The 15,295-nt window shown below is 43.6% G+C and overlaps 1 protein-coding gene across 1 annotated transcript in view; it reads right to left on the reverse strand.

The window, feature by feature from the left end:
• The window catches only part of MBOAT2 (membrane bound O-acyltransferase domain containing 2), a 105,778-nt gene that overhangs the window by 47,643 nt on the left and 42,840 nt on the right, over positions 1–15,295 (reverse strand). The window contains exons 4-5 of the mRNA XM_010852109.1: positions 8,764–8,909; positions 4,081–4,158 (exon numbers count right to left, since the gene is read on the reverse strand). Coding sequence (XP_010850411.1) covers positions 4,081–4,158; positions 8,764–8,909 — 224 coding nt within the window. The remainder of the gene's footprint in view (positions 1–4,080; positions 4,159–8,763; positions 8,910–15,295) is intronic.

Raw genomic sequence — 15,295 nt, forward strand, 5'->3', positions numbered from 1 at the left:
TGGAAAAGACTCTGATGCTGGGAGGGATTGGGGGCAGGAGGAGAAGGGGACGACAGAGGATGAGATGGCTGGATGGCATCATCAACTCGATGGACGTGAGTTTGAGTGAACTCCGGGAGTTGGTGATGGACAGGGAGGCCTGGCATGCTGCAATTCATGGGGAGGCAAAGAGTCGGACACGACTGAGCGACTGAACTGAACAGAACTGAAGGGCAGGTCCCTGTGCTGTGTTCCAAAATCCGAGGGTGTTCTTTGGAACTCAGAACAAGTCTTCCCATAGGAAAGTTAAAAAACACAAAACTAACATGAAGGGCACTTAGGTTCCCATGCCCGTCCACAAAAGCTTTTTGAGTCCATTGGTACACCACAGGCCCCAGCCACGCTGTGCTACCTTCTGCAGGGAAAAGGCCTCCCACTTCACAGCCGGTGGACCGAAAACACGGCTCTACCCTCCTGCCTCTTCTAACCAGCTTTTTTAGAAACCATCTGCTTCATCACAATAATTCACAGCAAATCAGTAATAAAGTTCATTATTCCATCATTTGTGCTATCACAGGTTTAAAATTACCATTTGGCAAGCTTCATTTTGGAAACCAAGAGGAAGAGCATGTGTCCGCTTGCCTCTGTCTTTTCATGTCCCTGGAGCAGGAGTGCATTGAGTACTTGGGGTTGGCCAAATACAGGCCACCTGCTTTTTGATTTTTTCTCTCTCATCCTTTTTATTGGCAAGAAGACACATTAAGTTCTGTGATGATAATGTAAACATTGCAAGCATCCTTTAACAACCAAAATTTAGTCATTTCCTTCGTAGTTTAGATAGTTGGGCAATTATCTCACAGTCATGTGAAAATGAGAATATTTCAATTACAGAAGCTAAATTCCCACTACAAGAGGGATCAACATTCAACATCTTTTGGCTGTAAGAAACACTACTTTTTGTGCCTATAGGACTCCCTGGATCACAAATATTTATTTTAAAATACATTTTTTTTTTTTTTTTTGGTAAATGAGGTCTGATGGACTCATGGTCAAGTTCATGTTCACATACTGTCCCGTGTACAACAAGAGGACTGAAAAAAGCTATGACAAGACTGTGTATCCTATACAGTCTAAAATATTTGCTCTCTGGCCCTTCACACAGTCTGCCAACCCCCGATCTTAGAAATGACGGGCAAACTTGTGAAAGTTAATTTCTCCCCAAACTAATTAAGGAGAATCAATATCCCAATATATAGGACCTTCTATTCCTAAATCCTCTTTCTTCTTTTTGCCTCTATCACTTAAGGTTTTTAAATTTTTCCTCAAAAATTTCAAAGCTTATATGAAAATGTAGACTAGAAAAAGCACTGAATTCTAGAATAAATTTTAAAGGTAAATTATCTCATTACAGATCAGAATAAAATAGCATACATGTAAGTGTTAAAGGAAGCTACAAAAATAAAGCTTATACTATATTAAAATATTTTAATTTACAAATGGACTTGTTACAGAGATTGCAAAAACTACACTATGAATAGCTTACAAAATGTACAAAAAAAAGAGATCCAAGAATTTTTAAACTGTTAAATACTCAGGGAGTCCAAATCTTTCACTTAAAAAAATTTAAACCCTCGATGTTCAAAGAAACATATTATACATATCATGTAAAACTAGAGTCAAAGAAATAAACAGAAGTGTATTATATTTACATAAACAATAACTTTAAACAACAGAGGAATGCTGTAAGTCCCACAGAGCATAATTGAATTAAATTCTTAAGTTGGAACTCATTGAACATTTAAAATTAATGTGAAAGTCTGAGTGAAAAAAAAGGGATTAAAAGAAAGAAAAAGAAGGAAAAAGGCAAAATCAAACAGAAAAACATATCAGTATAAAGTGAAATGGAAGGGGTTAAAAGAGATGAAAAGACACACTTTCTAAATTAATTATTTCCTCTTTATTGCCAACACTTGCAACTATTGTGGCAAACTCATTTACCTCACCCGCTCCACTGATGGTGTCAAATTCTAAACACTGGCAGTACATGCGGGCACAGAACATACTGTAAAGAGTAACGAAACGAACGGTCTCCGCCTGCGGGTCCGCAGCCACAGCACCATGCAGAGCTTTCTACCACCATAGAAATGTTCTCTGTGTGCTGCTGAGTACACAGGCCACTGGCCACCTGTGGGGGTCAAGCACGTGTCATGTGGCCAGTATGGCTGAACAACTGGGCTTTAGATGTTGATTCACTTAAATCTACAGGCTGCACGTGGCTAAGGGCTCCAAACCAGACAGGGGGCTGAAGCGCTACAAGGTAGCTTAACCAACTGCCACTGCCTTTCAGAAAAATAAACCGCTTCCTTTGACTGAATATGAATTCACTAACCTTCCTACTTGGGGGCTTCTCAGGTGGCGCCAGGGGTAAAGAACCTACCTGCCAATGTAGGAGAGGTAAGAAATAAATCGCATGTTTGATTCCTGGAGTGGGAAAATCCCCTGGAGGAGGGCATAATAACCCACCCCAGTATTCCTGTCTGGAGAATTCTGTGGACAGAGGAGCCTGGTGGGCTATGGTCCAGAGTGTCACAAAGAGTCGGACACAACTAAGCAACTCAGTGCACACGCGCACACCACACACACGCACTCCCTACTTAGAAGCATGTTATGACTTCCGTTCACACAGGTATATACAGGTCCTCCGTTTTCAGTAACCCCATCAGATGTTCCTTCTTTTTCCAGATTTACAACATGAAGCTCCTTTTCTCAGATATTAAGTACAGTATCACTTTGAACCTGTCATCTGTGTGAGATTTCATAAGCAGAGTTGCGATGGTGTAAAAACTGCTTCACATGATACATAATCAAAATATTTTACCCCTCTTCTTAAAAAAATTAGAGTCAAAATACCAAGAACCTGGAGTGCTGGCACACAGCAGGGAGAAGGATCCAGGAAGACAGGGGGCACTGCTGGAAACTGAGGGAAGACATGGCATCAAAGCAGATGGGGCGACCCATGAATCACCGAAGATACAGAACAGAATGAGATTTGGGGGGAAAAAAAAACAAACTATTAAATTGGCTACAGGCCCATCATTCCTCGTATGAAAACTCCTGAAGCCACACATATGTCAGGACTCAGAGACTCAGTGCACCACAGGTAACACAGAACACTCCCAAGGATCTGCCACCACGGTCTGTGGGTACCTCGGCCCCTGGGTGTTCAACCACATCTATTTCCAGTGTCCAGTGTCCATCTCTGGCCCAGACCTCCACACCAGCTCCCAGCATCGATTAACTGTCTCACAGACACTCTATAAAGTCCACAGGCACCTATTCAGCAAATACTCAGAGTGTTTACTATGTACCAAGCCCTGTTTTAGGTGAATATCTTGCCTGGAGAATTCCATGGACGGAGGAACCTGGCAGGATGCAGTCCATGGGGTTGCAAAGAGTCGGACAAGACTGAGCGACTAACACCCACACACACCATTGTTTGAAATGCTTATCCCCTAGACATGCTCCCCACCCCCAGGCTTCCCTATGCTCAGAAATTCTGCTACCATTTACCTTACTGTTCACACCAGGAACCTGGCGTCACCCTGACACCTTTCTTTCCCATCGATCACCAAGTCCTTCCACACGTGCCTTTTAAATCTTTCTCTAATCTATTTGCTTACTCCATCTCTGCACTGCTGTCACCCAAGACTAAGCCAGTGGTCCTTACCCAGAAGTGGTCTGGCCCCGCAAGAGACATGTGAAACTGTCTGGAAACAACCATGGTTGTCACAGCCTGGAGAGGAGAGGCTGCCAGCATCAAGTGGGCAGGAGCGACGGATGGTGCTTAGCATCTTACACGGCGTACAACAGTCCCGCCCACCAAAGAATGATCCAGTCTCAGCCATCAACAGCACTGAGGCTGAGAAGCCCTGCTCTGAGTACATGAAAGAGTGATGCATACCGAGGATTTTGCTTTTATATCAATTATAGTCTTGAAAAAATGATCATAATTCAGAATAATTTTTAACGTGGTAGAATTCTATTGGGCCCGATTCAATTATGTTGGAACCTGTTTTGTACGTGAATAAAGTGAGCACTTACTTGTGCATGTTCTCCACTCCTATTATGACCATGATACAGTAGGAAATTCCACTTTGTACAAGAAAATGTAAGGCATACCTGTAAAAAGTAAGAGCACTGTTAGAAGGGTTAGAAGGGCCTACACACAAACATCGAGTTGAAATGATTTAGGATAAAAAGGGCTTATGCATAACTCAGAACATTCCCAGAAAAAAAAAACAAGGAAGCAAAACCTCCAAAGCCTAACACTCTGTGGATACCTTAGAGGAGTCTCATCTTACAAGCCCCACAAGGGCTGGAAAACTAAGAACTCCAGAAAGCCACACTTAGGGGCTGAGCATCCCACATTTCCCAGCTACACGAAAGCTCCATGGGGTCCCATTACCGCTTTTCCATTACTAAGGCGCAAGTATGAAAAGGAGCGAGAAACTGGGACTTCAGAATCGCCCTGACGGACGTCACTTAATTGTTTACCTGACTGACTGCGCCAATACAGCTGTGGATCTGTGGTAGTCTTTGCAAGTGTTACTTACAAAAGAGCCCAAAATACCAAATATCAGAATTCATTTAAAAGCGGGTTCACCCAAATTAATCTATTCTGAAAACACAATGGCTCGAGTCAAATAAGTGTCCTTATACAAATCTAGTCAATCCTTAATTTGCAGTAATCCATCTATGGAACACTCTCACGGAAATAATATAGTGTTTTCTAATGTTCTTATGTAGAATTGGAGAAGGCAAAGGCACCCCACTCCAGTACTCTTGCCTGGAAAATCCCATGGACGAAGGAGCCTGGTAGGCTGCAGTCCATGGGGTCACTAAGAGTCAGACACGACCAAGCGACTTCACTTTCACTTTTCACTTTCATGCATTGGAGCAAGAACCCGCTCCAGTGTTCTTGCCTGGAGACTCCCAGGCTCGGGGGAGCCTGGTGGGCTGCCATCTATGGGGTTGCACAGAGTCGGACACGACTGACGTGACTTAGCAGCAGCAGCAGCAATGTAGAAATACACCATTAAATGAGAGAACTAATTTAGCCATCCATTTCACAAAAGTCAGGCAAAACATGATTTAGATCTCTGGTTTTAAAATCCATTCTGGGGACTCCCTGGGTGGTCCAGTGGTTAATACTCTGCCTTCTAATGCAGGGAATGTGGGTTCAGTCCCTGACTGAGGAACTAATATCCTTCATGCTACGCAGCTAGCTACTGAGCCTTCGTACCATGACTAAGATCCAAGCAGCCAAATAAATAAATACTTAAAAAAAAAAAAAAATCCCTCCAAACTATCCCTAAGATTGCACACATGCACGCATGTGCAAGCACACACACACATGCAAAATTTCTATTTTCTTTCCCCTTTGACAGCATGAATAATATATGAAAAAAATGTTGAAATCATTGTATACAATTTAAAGTATTAATAAAGATCTTAAACTATGATTAAAATTACTTTCTAACCTAAGCATCATAGAATAACAGGCACCTCCATTGTGAAAAGCTACTTAATTACTTTTAACTTTCCACAGAAATGTTACAAATAAGAAGTAGGCTCCAAGACAGGTATAGAAGAGACTTATCTTACCCATTATAGAGAGTTCATCTGCCTGTCTCTGCCTTTGCCTCTGCCTAACACACACACCCACACACAAAGAAACACACACACACGGAAACAATGTTGGCCTGGAATGCTACTATATAACCAGAAAGCCACCAATCAGAAAAACATGTGTGTCCATAAACTGAAACAAAAAGGAACTAGCTACTGTGCTAAGCTCCCTTCTGCCTATTATGTCTTTCAGACCTGACCACCATCACTGGTTCCATTTTACAGGAGAGAAAAGTGATGCTAACCAGGCTGAATAACGTGTCCAGTCACAGCGCTGCCAGGCTGAGGCACCCACCGTGGAATCCAGGTCTGTCTGGATTCAGTCTAAGCTCCAGTCCACTACCCTGCACTGCTGTCAAACAGCTAAACAAGTAATTAAAAGTATAAACTAATTCTCAGTTAAAAGAAATTTATAGATGATGGTTCAAAAAAAAAGCTGAGGCCAAATACAAGTAGGTAAGAGTCCATTATATTTAGGTAACCACTAACACAGTCTTCCAAAAGACAACTTGTCAAAATCAATAGGAGATAGGATTGCCTTTGAGGCTAACAAAACAAAGTGCTAAAATGCAATCCAGAAGGACACTCTACTTCCCCACTTATATCAAGTAGCAGAGAATTATCTTTTACCTGGTGCAGAGGCATAAACAATCTTTTCCCAAAGAAAGGAACATAAGTTTCTCCTTCAAGGAAAGAATAGAGTACGCTTTTTTAAAATCCTAGTTATCACATATAAATTGACATACTTATGACCACTTGACCTCACGGTGAGCTCCTCGGGACACTGGGATAGAGTATCTGAGAAGATATCACAGCAAGAAAGCACCCTCCCCCATCAGTAAACACCTCTCCCTCCAGCAGGACTCCCAGTCACACGGGCCCAGGAAACACGGATGACATCTCGGTCTTCTCTGTGTCCACAGACCACAAAATGAAGGGTGTCTGGAGCTGGTCACTTTGGACAAGCCTTCCCCACCCCTTACAACATGCTGCCGAAAGTGGAAATGCAGACATAGAGAAAAGACTTTTGGACATAGTTGGGGAGAGAGAAGGTGGGATATTAGAGAGAATAGCATGTAACCATATACATTACCATGTATAAAAGGGACAGCCAGTGGAAATTTGCTATATGATTCAGGGAGCTCAAGTCAGGTGTTCTGTGACAACCTAGAGGGGAGGGATGGGGAGAAAGGAGGGAGGGAGGTTTAAGAGGGACAGGACATATGTATACCTGTGGCTGATTCATGTTGATGTATGGCAGAAAACAACACAATATTGTAATTATCCTCCAATTAAAAATAAAATAAAATAAATTTTTAATGAAAAAAAAAATGCCGACAAAATACACGTTGAACACTGACGTATGTATGGGTAAAATGTGTAAAGTGGAATATGCTTGAAAATATTGCAGAAAAATAAGTTGAGGAAAGAATGAAATAGGAATGGTGGAATTTTAACAATTGTTGAAGCTGGATAATGTGCCTTTGAGGGTTCATTCTATTATTTTCTGTTCTTTTTGCATTTGAAAAGCTCTGTGATACAAAGTTAAACACACACACATACACACCCATGGCATGATTTAAGATAAGTTTAAATAGAAATCCCCTGAGAAACTGAACAAAACTTTGATGTTATCAAGGAAGGGGAGAAACCATGCCTAGATCTGATTTAAGAAATCACACAGAAACCCAGGGACTCCACACACGCCTACCACTGGCAGGGCCTATCAGAGGACTGGTCACAGGGCAGCAAGGCCGAGAAGGAATAAATAATCCCTAATTGAATTTTCATGAGTTTCTAGGACACATGTACGGTTGCCAAAGGGAAAAACTAGATTAAGAAATACCAGTATATTTCAGCCCTGCTGCTGCTGCTAAGTCGCTTCAGTCGTGTCTGACTTTGTGCGACCACATAGATGGCAGCCCACCAGGCTCCCCCGTCCCTGGGATTCTCCAGGCAAGAATACTGGAGTGGGTTGCCATTTCCTTCTCCAATGCATGAAAGTGAAAAGTGAAAGTGAAGCTGCTCAGTTGTGTCTGACTCTTCGCGACCCCATCGACTGCAGCCCATCAGGCTCCTCCATCCATGGGATTTTCCAGGCAAGAGTACTGGAGTGGGGTAAGAATCAAAAACAACCTCCCAGAACAAACACGGAGTCATCGTCAAAATCTACAAGTCTACAACCCCACAACAGGAACTACCCTAAACATCCATCAAGCAGCTGCACTGGCATTCTCTCAGGGAATCTACATCTCAAACAACAATCTGCCAAAGAGCAAACATAGCCAGTGAGCCAGCAGCATAAGCTCTCAGTTAAGAAGGAGATGGTGAAGGACAGGGAAGCCTGGCATGCTGCAGTCTGCAGGGTCACAAAGAGTCAGACACAACTGAGCAACTGAACAACAAGAAGAAGGAAAATTCAGGAGGAATCACCAAGAATCCTTCTACTGAGTATCTCTGCTGTTTAGCCAAGACACTGTGCTTTCCTCCTACAACCACCGTCATCTGAGACAAAGAGGAACTACGGTGTGTCTGTATTTATTACAAGAATAGTCCTGATAGTGAAGAAAGGAGCAAAGTGGAAGAAACACAGACACATGGAGCATCTGAAGGGCCATAAATAAAAGCTTTCCATTCATAAATAATTCTTCCCCACCAAAACCAACCCAACCAAAAACCTCATTCAGCTAATGGTAGAACATAAAAAATGATAACAGAGTTCTATTGATGGGCTTTACCAGCCTCTTACAAGCCACTTGCACAGAAAGGAACAAGTTATTTTAAATGGTCCATTTGTTCCTGGCATAAAAGATCTCAAAATAGGTAGAAGAGCTACTCATGACAGAATAAAATGTCTTAATGTCTTTTTTCTTCATCTGTCCTTTTTCATAAGTTATAAACAGTAAACTGTCCTCTGAGCCCAAATTGAAGAGACAGAGCCCACTTTCCACTCTTTATCTTTTCTATTAAAAATAAAAAATGTAAAACGTTATAGGTAAATATAAGGGCAAAACTCTACATAGTGTATTTTTCTACACACTCAATTCACAAAGACATCCAAAATCTTCATTAAATATGATCAAAATAATTACTTACCATCCAAAGCAAAAAAGTGCAAGATAAAGGCCCAAAAGGGTAGCAACGACATGTCTTATAAAAGAGCTAGTTTTGCTTGAATGTAGGTAAGTTCGAAACCAAATGGCTGCTAGCAAGGCAAAGAGTTGGCACACTACAAAGTTGACCTGCAAAGAAAAATTAAAATTTTGTATTAGCAACACAGACTTGAATTTTTCATTTGATGTTACATTAAAATTCTCATGACAAAAACACCAAAGTTACTTAAAATTAAGATCTTCCAGTTTGCTAAAGAAACGAAAACAAAAACCAGGGCGTCTTTCCCAGGATGACAGCCTCAAGTTCAAAGGGAAGGGCTGATGCACACGTCAGTGCTACACGCAACAGGGACACTGGTGCCCAGCGTGGGAGAGGCTGCGAGGGGCCCGGGAAGAATCTGGAAGACACGGGGATGCAGACGCAGAAATGGAAAGCACAGAGTACCACATGGTTAGAGGGAAAGATAAACTTATTTTAATGACTTGGGCGACTCTGTAACTGGTCGACAAGAAGGGTTCTGAGCTTCTAAACTCCTCTGGGTTAAGATCCAGTCAAGATCCTTGAGAGTATGTGGGATGTACCCTCTGCCGTTAGGAGTTTGGTGGCATCCCTGCCAGAGGAGTCAAGGGGATGCTGCTGGTCTAAAGCCAGCGCTGAGAGGAACTACGTGTCTCAGCTCCAGGGGCCTCAGGGACTGGTCCAGGAGGTCAGCAGGTGAACAAGAGGAAGGAGCCCCCGGAAAGCCATGAGAGAAAGCGACCACCGCTGAGCCCATCAAGGCCAGTCCTTAAACATCCTCATAACAATAGGGACAACATCGCCCTCGATTTACAGGAATGATTTACAAGCTGGTTAACAGGACTGCGGCTCCTTTTTCTCCCTTCTTAACATTTCTTTTGCCCTCATAAAATGATTTTTTTAAAAAAGACTACAAACAAGCCTCTCCTGTGGTATTAAAGACTCGAGAAAAACCTCCTTTTCTGTCTCTTACGAAGTAGGTTCTCCTAGAACACGAAGAAACATAGGTCTTAAATCTACAAATAAAAGAAAAATCCATTTGACATTAGGAACCTGTAAGAAACACACAACAACAACAAAACCACTGTTTCAGAAAGCTAAATTAGGAATAAATCACCCGGCCGTACGTCAGTGCCGCCACAGATCCACAGAGATATCTCTGCCCAGAGACACAGAGAGCTATGTGCTTTTTCTTGCATTACAAGGAGAAAAACAGTTGGACATTGTTGTACATTGCCTGAGAGACCATTGTTCTTTGAAACAGTTAAACTCAGTACAACCAAAATGTCATTCCAACAGGTTCTAATAAGCACTTTTTTTCTCCTAAAGGGTTCCAAGAACACTTTTTTAATTAAGCGAAAAGTAGATATACCAGAAAAATGAATACAGACGTTAAGAATTATTCACATCTACAAAGCATCCTACAGTTTAAAAACTTTCTTTCAAATATGTTGTAACAAAACAAAAATGCATGGAGCATCTATTCTGGGCAGAGCATAGGAGTCATAAATTGCATAAGTCTCACTGCCCGCCCTGGATGGATTCAGAATCTAATGAAAAAATCCAGGTCTCTGGATTTAGATAACCCGGCGGTGAATAATTCAGACCTGATCCACGAGGGGCCAGGACCACTGTGCAGGGGACAGACACCTAGATGCGTAAAGCGGGCTCCTGCTCCAAAAGCACAGAGAACTAGGGTTCAGCTCGAGTGCCCGGGAGTGAACCCCGGGAGCAGGTGCCGTCGATCACCCTGATGGGAGGAGCCTGAGGCACACCTGGTACCCAGGCCTTGGAGAGCCGGGCTGCAAAGGAGACGGATTCAGCCCATCAGATGATGGTGGGAGCTCCAGGAGGAGGGACTAGCCAATTGATATCAAGCAAAAAACCTCTAGGACAGGCAGGTGGGAATATCCAGACTGTTCCTTTATACAGAAGGAAAGGGTACACACCCAGATGTCCAAATAGCACTTGTGAATTGAAACCATGTCTTAGTCATTGTTTCATGTGTGGGGTAGGTCAGGGGAGGCAACGCATGCTGGAGAGGAGAGAGAACAAGAAGGAAGGGACCTACAAGGCCGGGATGGAGACCCAACGTGTGCGGGCACTCTCCCCTGCTTCTATCCTTTGATCCGTGAAACGTGGAGCTGCTTCCCCAGTTCACTCCACCAGCTCAAGGACACCTACAGTAACAGTGAGCACCCCAGGCTCCAACCCACGTCTGTGTCTAGGCTGCTCCCCGGCTGCCTCTCTACTTCTAGAGAACGTTCAAAGGTCCAACTTGATGGCTAAGGGCAGGACCACAGGAATCTGTGATCTGCAAAATACGTCCATTCTGGTTAACAAAATGCCAACACCTAATACACACAATAACACACACACAAGCCTGTGTACACTTGTTCCCGCTGTTATGGGTCAATCCTTCGCACAAGTTTTCTTCCAAATGGAAAGAAATTTAGACTGAAACAACTTTATGTTCCTTTTTTTCAACACCATTTTTCTGAAAATATACCTACACAAATGACCTGATGTGCCTTCAAAGAAACTGCCCCCAAGAAGTTTGGGAGTGAGGGGGGTGAGAGGGGAAGCAGGGCACAGGACAGAGAAAGAAGCAAGGGTGAAAACTCTAGCTCATTTAAGACTCCTCTGTAACACTTCCCATTTTATACAAAAGAAGCCTTTAGTGAAAAGTTGCACACAGAAGTACCTAATAAAACAGCTGTTGTAGGCACACTGGAAGATGCCTTCTAAGGAGCATGCTTCACATGAGGGGGTGAGAGAAGAATTTTCTTTGACATGAAATGATATGGTTCAATCTCACAATTAAGGCAGTGTCCATGCACACAGGCTTAAAGCCTGCTCCTCGGTAAATTTATGCCACTCCAAAGAAATAGCAGGGCTTCCCTGGTGGTGCAATGGTAAAGAACCCGCCTGCCAATGCAGGAGATGAGGGCTGGATCCCTGGTCCAGGAAGATACCCTGGAGAAGAAAATGGCAACCCACACCAGTATCCTTGCCTGGAGAATCCCATGGACGAAGAGCCTGGTGGGCTGCAGTCCATGGGGTCAAAAAAGAGTCGGACACGACTGAATGACGGAACAACAACAAAAGAACTAACGGTAAGAGTCACTTATTTTTAAGGTTATTCGAAGAAATTATTAATAATGCTCTAAAATAAATTTATAAAAGCATTTAGGGAAGGAAGGGTCCAAGATAGTGACATCAGAGGAGGACCTCCTCCCACGGACACACCAAACCAACAGCTACACCTCGTATGAAAAAATGTGTAAACTGCCACCCATGCCATACAAGTTAATTAGCTCCACGTCAGAGCTCGGCATTCCATAATGAGCCAACAACTGACTTACATGAAGAAAAACCTTAAATTTCAAGGCAGCTCAACATGAAGGGCAACACTAGAAAGACAAGTACCACCTGATGTCACGTACATGTGGAATCTAAAATATGAAGCAAATGAATCTATCTACCAACAAAGGTCCATCTAGTTAAAGCTATTTTTCCCCAATAGTCAGGTGTGGATGTGAAAGTTGGACCATAAAGAAAGCTGAGCACCGAAGAATTGATGCTTTTGAACTGTGGTGTTGGAGAAGACTCTTCAGAGTCCCTTGGACTGCAAGGAGATCCAACCAGTCCATCCTAAAGGAGATCAACCATGAATACTCATTGGAAGGACTGATGCTGAAGCTGAAACGCCAATACTCTGGCCACCTGATGTGAAGAACTGACTCACTGGAAAAGACTCTGATGCTGGGAAAGACTGAAGGTGGGAGGAGAAGGGTTTAACAGAGGATGAGATGGTTGGATGGCATCACTAACTCGATGAACATGAGTTTGAGTAAACTCTGGGAGTTGGTGATGGACAGGGAAGCCTGGCGTGCTGCAGGTCGTGAAAAATCGGACACGACTGAACTGAACTGAAGTGACGAAACAGAAACAGGCTCACAGATATAGAGAACAGACTTGTGGTTGCCAAGGGGGAGGGGGTGGAGAAGAGAGAGATTGGGAGTCTGGGATTGGCAGATGCAAACTATTATATATACAAGCTATTATATATAGGATGGATAAACAAAAAGGTCCTACTGTATAGCACAGGGAACTATACTCAGTATCTTGTGATAAATATGCATATATGTATAACTGAATCGCTGTGCTGTACAGAAATTCACACAACATGGTAAATCAACTCTACTTCAATAAAACTTTTTAAAACGATGTGCAATACTCAACAAATAACAGAAGTACCCCCCAAATCAGCTACTGCCTCTGTATCTCTATCAGTGGAAGACAAATTATATCTAACAGTACTTTTAGATCAGTATAAAAGGCTTTTGGATAGCACACTTACATCCTCAGCCACTGGCTCACAAGGCAAACAGGCTGTCTTGGGGAGACCCTATAGGGGCAGAGCTGGGGAAACGAGGCACAGAGCCCGTGGACAAGGATCAGAGGGGTCCTCGAGGCCCCACAGACACAACCTGTAGCATCCTCAGCACTGTGCTTGTATCCAGGTAAGTGTAAGTCCAGCTGTTCAGTAACCAGCTACACCGCTGACTAGAACTAGATTCTTGAATACTTGCTCCAGAATTTTTATTCCCCTAGTCTGAAAGTGAAAGTGAAGTGAAGTCGCTCAGTCGTGTCTGACTCTTCGCAACCCATGGACTGCAGCCTACCAGGCTCCTCTGTCCATGGGATTTTCCAGGCAAGAGTACTGGAGTGGGTTGCCATTGCCTTCTCCACAGCAAGTATATACTGAGGTTTTAACTATGTTCTGGCACCCTGTTCCAGAGCAGTGGTTCTCAAGAGTTTATTAATAGGGTGGCATCACCTGGAGGGTTTCTTTAAAGACTCCTGGGCTTCCCAGGTGGTGTGAGTGATAAAGAACTTGCCTGCCAAATGCAGGAGACATAAGAGACGTGGGTTCCATACCTGTTGGTAAGATCCCCTGGAGGAGGAAATGGCAAAACACTCCAGTATTCTTATCTGGAGAACCATGGACAGAGGAGCCTGGTGGGCTATGGCCCATAGGGTCACAAAGAGTAGAAGATGGCTGACAAGACTAAGCACACACACAGCCCATCTGCCAGAGCTTCTGATTCAGCAGGGCTGGGATGGGACTCACAAATTTACATTTCCAACAAATGTCCAGGTGAAGCTGAAGTTGCTGATGGGGTCACGTTCTGAGAACCACTAAGGAGCATGATCTGACAACTATATGCTGCATGAAATTCAGACGACAATCCAACAATTACACAAGAAAAAACTACCAAGAGTGAAAAATGTTGCTCTGAGAGAAAAAAACATGGTGCCCAAACAGTGGAGAGCAGGGGTAGCGGGATATATGGGTAGACAGGGTCCTGCTTTCAGAGGAAGGCAGGTCTGAACTGGAAATAGACTAGGGGCTTGGCTGGGGCGGGGGAGTGGCCCTCCGCAGAGGGACACATAGCGGCCGAGAACGAGGAGACGCCACGCACCTTCAAATCAGTCAGCGTGGATAAGGCGATCAGGGCCAAGCCTTCAGGCAGGGGCGTGAGTGGTAGGGTGGGTGGAAGCATCGCCATGGCCCAACTAGGCTCCGCCCAGCGGCTGGATCACGTGGAGGCTCCAAGCAGTTGGAAAGTCAGTTAACTTGGGCCGCTGGCCCCCAACCCAGGCCACCCCACGGTTCGCGAGACGCCCCCAGCCCACATCCCACCAAGCCCGCGCCTGGTCTGAAACAGAACTTCAAATTCATTTTTTTTTAATTCCCCAGGCAAAGCTGGTATGCTTTATGTTTCAGAAATGTGTCCTCATCAACCAACCTCAAAGTCAAGTAGATATGATGGAGCCCAAATGCAATGCAAGAACCATTCTTTAAATCTCTAGGAAATAATATAAATTAAATCCACATAAGATACCATTATATACCAGATTGCCAAATGTTTCGAAGTCTGACAATACAGGTGTGGAGTGATGGGGTCTCTCACACACGCTGACCCAAACACTTGAGGGCACAGCTAAGCGTCTTCTTACAGGACTATAGCTACAAACTCCCTGTGACTCAGCCAGGCCACTATGTAGGGCCTGGAGACATGATCAAGAATGTTCGGAACTGTGCTGTTCCTAATAGCCAAGTGCCAGAAAAAACCCAACGCCCATTACCACCAGCAAAATGGCTAAATATACTGTGGTACAGTCATACAATAGGTAACTACACAGACAATGAAAGTGAAAAATTACAGCTTCTTACAGCATAGGGACTAAACACATGCTCTATATGAAAGAAGCATACATCTCTTGAATTTAACTCAGAGGAACACATACAACACATAAACATATATTTATAAAACGTTCCCACAAACAAGCAATCAACCATATTGTGTGGGGATGCCCATGTGAGTGGTAAAACTACTTTTTTTTTGTTGTTCAGCTGCTAAGTCGTGTCTGACTCTTTGCAACCCCACTGACTGTAGCCCACCAGGCTCCTCTGTCCATGGAATTT

Source organism: Bison bison, unplaced genomic scaffold (assembly GCF_000754665.1).
Source record: "Bison bison bison isolate TAMUID 2011002044 unplaced genomic scaffold, Bison_UMD1.0 scf7180017864307, whole genome shotgun sequence".
Lineage (NCBI taxonomy): Eukaryota > Metazoa > Chordata > Mammalia > Artiodactyla > Bovidae > Bison > Bison bison.